Source organism: Anolis sagrei, chromosome 11, assembly GCF_037176765.1.
Source record: "Anolis sagrei isolate rAnoSag1 chromosome 11, rAnoSag1.mat, whole genome shotgun sequence".
NCBI classification, from domain to species: Eukaryota; Metazoa; Chordata; class Lepidosauria; order Squamata; family Dactyloidae; genus Anolis; species Anolis sagrei.
The window spans coordinates 9,707,247-9,715,000 of record NC_090031.1 but is presented as its reverse complement, the minus strand read 5'-3'; the positions used below and the strand labels follow the sequence as shown (position 1 = coordinate 9,715,000).

At 43.0% G+C, this 7,754-nt stretch overlaps 1 protein-coding gene across 9 annotated transcripts in view; it reads right to left on the bottom strand.

Annotated features, from left to right (window-relative positions):
- CACNA1B (calcium voltage-gated channel subunit alpha1 B) overlaps nt 1-7,754 on the bottom strand; it is a 353,504-nt gene that overhangs the window by 169,610 nt on the left and 176,140 nt on the right. For all 9 annotated transcript variants that reach the window (XM_067471871.1, XM_067471870.1, XM_067471872.1 and 6 more), the window contains exon 8: nt 2,175-2,290. In XM_067471871.1, coding sequence (XP_067327972.1) covers nt 2,175-2,290 — 116 coding nt within the window. The remainder of the gene's footprint in view (nt 1-2,174; nt 2,291-7,754) is intronic.

Here is a 7,754-nt window from a genome sequence, read left to right as displayed (position 1 = left end):
TGGTTCTAAATGGTTCTAAAGTACTTACAAAACTAAAGTTCTGGTGGTGAACATTTCAGAACTCTAACAAAACTCTCAAAATTTCATAATAAATGGCAGTTCCTAATTGGTTCTGTCATTAAAATCACCAATAATGAAATAATAATTAAATTTTGAAAGTTTTGTTAGAGTTCTGAAATTTTCACCACCAGAACTTTAGTTTTGTAAGTACTTTAGAACCATTTAGAACCATGAATTGCCCAAGCCTATTGTGTAGTATTTTGAGTCCTAGATGAGAATTATAGGGACCAGAGTTCAAATCCCACTTCAATATGGAAACCTTGGGCAGACCATACTGTCTCAGCCTCAGAGGAAGGCAAAGGCCAACCCTTCTCAGAACAAATCTAACCCCTCAAAACCCATGACAATTTGGCCTTGGCATCACAGCACGTCGGAAACAGTCTGGAGTCACAACAGCTCTTGCAACCTCTGAAGCTACCCGCTTCTCCATGAGTGCAAGACAGATTTGGAGAGGCACTTGTGTTAATTTTTATTTGAGGAAAAAAAATAGTCTGGGAATAAGGAAAGGAAGGGTTAGCAATTGACGCTCCACGAGCCCAGCAATTAGATTTAGGGCAAAGCCAGCAATTAGATGTTAGAGTGGGCGGCTAAACAAGCCTCTCTCTGATTCAAGAGCATCCAGGCTTTGATTGTCTCAGCAGAACCGGAGCATTTTTAAAAAAGGGCTAGGAAATTTACCCAGTGTTGTCCAGTTTGCATCAGCAATCTCACTTGAAATGAAAGTTCATAGGGTTATCCCTACTACAGTCCTCGTTTCACGTCATACTCCATGACAAAGAGATTCAGCACAAGAAGAGCTCCCATAATGTCTAGACCGGTGTTTCTCAACCTTCCTAATGCAGCGACCCCTTAATACAGTTCCTTATGCTGTCGTGACCCCCGTCGTAAAGTTATTTTCATTGCTACTTCATAACTGTAATTTTGCTACTGTTATGAATTTCAATATAAATATTTGATATAGGTAAAGGTAAAGGTTGTCCCCTGACATTAAGTTTTCAAACTGATAGGTTGGCAGAAGCTGGGGCTGACAGTGGAAGCTTATGCCACTCCCCGGATTTGAACCTGCAACCTTTTGGTCAACAAGTTTAGCAGCTCAGTGCTTTAACCCACTGTGTATTTTATTCATTGGACCAAATTTGGCACAAATACCCAATACACCCAAATTTGAATACTGGTGTGGTTTGGGGACATTGATTTTGTCATTTGGGAGTTGTAGTTGCTGGGATTTATAGTTACCCCACAACCAAAAAGTATGCTGAACTCAATGACGGAATCAAACCAAACTTGGCACACAGAACTCCCATGACCAAGACAAAATATTGGAAGGGTTTGGAGTGCATTCACATTGAGTTTTTGGAATTGTAGTTCAGCTACAAAAAATACTGGAAGGGTTTCATGGGCATTGACCTTAACTTTTGGAGTTGTAGTTGACCTACATCCAGAGAGCACTGTGGACTCAAACAATGAAGGATCTGGACTAAACTTGGCATGAATACTCAATATGCCCAAATGTGAACTCTGGTGGAGTTTGGGGGAAATAGACATTGACATTTGGAAGTTGTAGTTGCTGGGATTTATAGTTCACCTACAATCAAATAGCATTCTGAACTCAGCCCACAATGGATCTGCACCAAACTTGGCACACTACCAACACTGCATACTTGTGTTGAAGGGAGCTGTTTTGGAATTCTGAGAGTTGTAGTTCACCAACACTTAGAAGCAGTACCAAAGGTGTGATGGAACTAGTAAACTTGTTACACAGAACTTGTCTCAGAAACAGCCCTTCACTTGGCTGGACACACAATGGAGGAGGGCTTTTAGGGGGAGGATTCACTGTCTGTTTCCAAAAAGGAAGAGAAGGACAGGCAGAGAGATCTTCAGCCTTCTCTGCTAAAGGGGTTCCTAAAACCATCAGAAATATGTGTTTTCTGATGGTCTTTGGTGACCCCCCTGAAACCACCTTGCGACCCCTCCCCAGGGGTCCCGACCCCCAGGTTGAGAAATCCTGCATTATAAGTTGCCATTTAAGGAAAAATCCCAGTGCTGAAAAGAGGAGTTAGACTTTATTTATTCTTTTTTTCTGATCCAAAGAAACAGAAACCATCTCCTCTTACCTGCCTTAAAGATCCACTCCAAGTAGCCATTGAGCTCCCTTTCAATCTGCTGCTGTCGCCGGAGTTTTAAGAAGGCCCGCCGATTTTCCACTCGTTCTCGTTCTTTGGCAAACTCCCTGCAGAAAAGGAGACAAAGTGCACATCACAATCCAATTCTGAGCCTAGCTTAGAAACCCGAAAAGAGCCATGCTGGGCCAGGCAAAAGGAATGAGAACATCTACTTCTGAGAAGTCATAGTCACTAATAAGCTATCTTTGTTTTTGGAAGCTTGTACCTTGCCCCCAACGCTGCTTCTCTGTCTCAGTTCGAAGTTGTGCCCGAGGGAGAGGGAGTGTGCCTTGGCCACTCACCCAACCAGCCAGGCCTCTTTGGACAGGTAAGGCAGCCCTTGCCTCTTGGGCTCAGTGTGTTTATTTGACTGTGCGGGCATGCACATCATGCCCCCTCTGTTGGGTTTCCCAAACTTCAATGCACCCCATTCAAGAAAGCCCTTGCTGTAAATCATTGTCTCATCTGAGGGGGGTGGGCCTACTATTGCAACTCAGAGTAAGCTTCGTCTTGCTTCCAAACACCACCACACAAGAGCTGTAGTTTTATAGTTTATTGAGGAAAAAGTCCAAGTCAAAATAAAGAATAAGCATTGCAAAGTTCCAAAAATTTAGGTTAAATGCAGAATATAGTTCCAAAGATCTTCAGAGAGGCACAATCCTATAGGCAAAGTTCGAAACAGAGTCCATGGTACAAACAGTGGAACAATTGCCCCAAGAATCACAATGCAAGAAACCCCAAGCGTGCTGCTTTCCAGCTAAGGTTATTCCATGAAGCTTTCAGGCTAACAAGCTACGTTGAACTGACACTTTCCCTTCGTTTGCAAGAAGCTTAAATACCTTTTGCTAACATGAAAACATTATGCTCTCACCAACATGAAAGCATTGCGATGACCTTTCCCTGAGCTGGCTTCTCATCTGCTGGCTAGGCAAGAACTCCTCCTGTCCTGCAAATCAAGATGGGCTTGCCAGGTCAGGTCACTATCAAGGCTTTCTGCACTTTCACTATCAGCGTGGGAAGGCAAAGGCCTCTCCACCTGTTCGCTATCTACTTCGTTAACATTCCTTTCTTCTGAGAACCACTGTGTTGACTCTGCACTGTCTGTGGGAGCCTCAGAAAAAGACCTAGGAGCAGGCCCAGGGATCTGAGGCACAGAAAAAGAGCCAGGAATCTGAATCCCATCACCCTCATAATCAGAGAACATCTCAGGCCCAGAATAACGCTGAACCACAACACCTTCCTCCTTCCATCCCTCCTCCAATGCCACCCCCACCCTCAGGAATGCTGCTGTATATTTATTATTTACTAGCTGTACCCGCCACGCATTGCTGTGGACAACCCTCTCTTTTTTCTCTCCTTTCTTTCTCTCCTTCCTTCTCATCCCCTCCTTCCCCCCTTTTCTTTCCCTTCCTCTTTCTCCCTGTTCTTCCTTCTCTACCTATTCTTGGACTGCAACTCCCAGCAGTCCTCCTGATCGATCTTCCTACCTACCTACCTACCTACCTACCTACCTATCTCTATCTAATCTCTCTATCTGGAGGATTGGTGGGAGTTGCAGTCCAGGAATCGGAAATTGGTAGCATGCAGAGATTGGGATGCTCTCAAAGAAATCCAAGGAGAAGAAAGCTTGCATCTTGGAAACAGTGCATTTGGATCATCCTCCTCTCCTAAAGGGCCAGGTCTAGGGGATGATGGGAGCTGTAGTCCAGAAGAGAGTGTGGATAGGCTATTGTGTGTTTTGTTAGCCGAGGGAGTTGTTTTTGCACATGCACTATAGCGTCTTTTTGCTTTTTTGGATTTTAAATTTCTTCTGCTATGTATATTTGTGTATATGTGTATATATGTGTGTTTGTGTATATATGTGGTTTTGCGCATGCATTGTAATGCATTTTTGTTTTTTGTCTTTTTAAATACCTTCTGCTGTGTTTTTCAGTGTTTTTATGAGTGATGGTCACTCATTGGCCTGATGGGTGTATTGTGTCCAAAATTGGTGTCAATTCGTCCAGTAGTTTTTGAGTTATGTTAATCCCACAAACGAACATTACATTTTTATTTATATAGACTAGCCGTCCCCTGCCACGCGTTGCTGTAGCCAACATGGGGGTCTGTGTGGGAAGTTTGGCCCAATTCTATCATTGGTGGGGTTCAGAATGCTCTGTGATTGTAGGTGAACTATAAATCCCAACAACTACAACTCCCAAATGTGAAACTTCTATTTTCCCCAAACTCCACCAGTGTTCACATTTGGGCATATTGAGTATTTGTGTAGAGTTTGGTCCAGATCCATCATTGTTTGAGTCCACAGTGATATCTAGATGTAGGTGAACTATAACTCCAAAACCAAAGGACACTGCCCACCAAACCCTTCCAGTATTTTCTGTTGGTCATTGGAGAACCGTGTTCCAAGTTTGGTTCAGTTCCATCATTGGTGGGGTTCAGAATGCTCTTTGATTGTAGGTGAACTATAAATCCCAGCAACTACAACTCCCAAATGACAAAATCAATTTTTTTAGTGAAGGACATACATTGGGTTGTTAGGTGTCTTGTGTCCAATTTTGGTGTCAATTCATCCAGTGGATTTTGAGTTATGTTAATCCCACAAACTAACATCACATTTTTATTTATATAGATTTCATTGGGGCTTCTTTGGTTGCCCTGTGTCTTTCTTTAGGCCCCTTCTGCACACTGTATACAATCCACGTTGAACTGGTTTACATAGCAGTCTGAACTCAGATAACCCAGTTCAAAGTAGACATTGTGGGTGATCTGCCTTGATATTCTGGGTTATATGCCTGTAAGGAAAGGCCTTAACTCTACATTGACAGATAAACTAGTACAAAGCAGGCATTATGCATGATCTGCCTTGATATTTGGGGTTGAAGATGTCCTAATTCCTCACATTCCTATTATTCCAACAGATAGACCATTTCGATTTAAGAGATTGCAATTCTCAATTCGATTGCCGTTTGCAATTGCCATCAACACAGCTCAGGATCAGTCTTTAGAATTGTGCAGTTCAGATCTAGACACAGATTGCTTCTCACATGGACAATTATGTGTTGCATGTTCGACACCGGGACTGTGGCGCAGCTGGCTAGGAGTCAGCTGCATTAAGATCACTACTGACCAAAAGGGTCTTGAGTTTTAAGCCAGCCCCGGTCGGAGTGAGCTTCCGACCAATTTGTGTAACTTGCTGTTGACCTTTGCAGCCCGAAAGACAGTTTCATCTGTCAAGTAGGAAATTCAGTTACCGCTTATGAGGGGAGGCTAATTTACGATGCCATAAAAATCTCCAGCAAGCATGCAAACAATGAGGAAGTATTGTCGAAGGCTTTCATGGCCAGAATCACTGGGTTGTTGTAGGTTTTTCCTGGCTATATGGCCACAGTCTAGAGGCATTCTCTCCTGACGTTTCACCTGCATCTATGGCAAGCATCCTCAGAGGTAGTGAGGTCTGTTGGAACTAGGCAAAAGGGTTTATATATCTGTGGAATGACCAGGGTGAGACAAAGGACTCTTGTCTGCTGGAGCTAGGTGTGAATGTGGACAATTTCAACAGAAAGGAGGAAACCATGAAAATCAACAAAATCTGGCTACAAGTATTAAAAAAACCTCTAAAATTGCAACAGCACAACAACAGAGAGGAAGCAGGCAGGGACATCTAATTACCTCTCAACAAAAGTTTGCCCCAGGCACAGTCAGGCCATTGTATGCTAATCAAGGTGGTCAGCTGAAACATTCACACCTAGCTCCACCAGACAATAGTCCTTTGTCTCACCCTGGTCATTCCACAGCTAAAAAGCTAAAAGGTAAGCTTTCAGCTGGCCAAGGAGACTAAAGTTTAGTGTGTTTTGTGTACTGAACACATGAAGCCCGAAGCAAAACCCATGCCGAACTAACTGGAAAGTAACTCTAAGTCTTTAGGCATGGCCCATAAACTTAATGGAGAGGTTTTATTAGTGAGTTGTTTATTTTGCGATGCCTCCGTTTTACAGTGGAGTTTTTAATCACAATGTTAACGCCTTGGAGTGTAAATAGTAGAAATACAAAGCTGTGAATAAAATTTACCAGCTATCATGATGAACTCCTGCACTTCAACATTTACTACTATGCAATTATTTCTGTTTGTTCCAGATCGGGGAGGCTGCGGGGTCAGTATGGCAATGAATCCACTCTCTGGGATGTTGTAGGTTTTTTATGGCCATGTTCTAGAGGCATTCTCTCCTGACGTTTCGCCTGCATCTATGGCAAGCATCCTCAGAGGTAGTGTGGTCTGTTGGAACTAGGAAAATGGGTTTATATATCTGTGGAAAGACCAGGGTGGGACAAAGGACTCTTGTCTGCTGGAGCTAGGTGTGAATGTTTCAACTAACCACCTTGAATAGCATTTGATGGCCTGGCAGTGCCTGGGGCAATCTTTTGTTGAGAGGTGATTAGATGTGCCTGATTGTTTTCCTTCTGTTATTTTGCTGTTGTAATTTTAGATTTTTTAAAATACTGGTAGCCAGATTTTAGCTATGACCGGGCTACACACCCAATCCAATCCAAATTACAATAGCACAACAACAGAGAGGAAACAAAAAAGGACATCTAATCACCTCTCAACAAAAGATTGCCCCAGGCACTCAAATGCTAATCAAGGTGGTCAGTTGAAACATTCACACCTAGCTCCAGCAGACAAGAGTCCTTTGTCCCACCCTGGTCTTTCCACAGATATATAACCCATTTTCCTAGTTCCAACAGACCTCACTACCTCTGAGGATGCTTGCCATAGATGCAGGCAAAACATCACGGAGAAAGCCTCTAGAACAGTGGTTCTCAATTTTCCTAATGCCGTGACCCCTTAATACAGTCCCTCATGTTGTGGTGACCCCCAACCATAATATTGTTTTCGTTGCTACTTCATCACAGTCATTTTACTACTGTTATAAATCATAATGTAAATATCTGATATGCAGGATGCATTTTCATTCACTGGACCAAACTGGGCAGAAATACCCAAATGTGAATGCTAGTGGGGTTGGGGGAGGATTGATTTTGTAATTTGGGAGTTGTAGTTGCTGGGATTTATAGTTCACTTATAATCAAAGAGCATTCTGAACTCCACCAGCGATGGATTTGAACCAAACTTGGCTCCCATGACCAATGGAAAACACTGGAAGGGTTTGATGGGCATTGACTTTGACTTTGGGAGTTGTAGTTTACCTATATCCAGAGAACACTGTGGACTCATACAATGGTTGATCTGGACCAAACTCGGCACAAATACTCAATATGCCCAAATGTGAACACTGGTGGAGTCTGGGGAAAATAGATCCTGACATTTGGGAGTTGTAGTTGCTGGGATTTATAGTTCATTACAAATAAAGAACATTCTGAACTCCACCAATGATAGAATTGGCTCAAACTTCCCACATGGAATCCCCATAACCATCAGAAAATACTGTGTTTTCTTATGGTCTTTGGTGACCCCTCTGACAACCCCTCGCGACCCCCTCAGGGGTCCCGACCCCTAGGTTGAGAAACACTGCT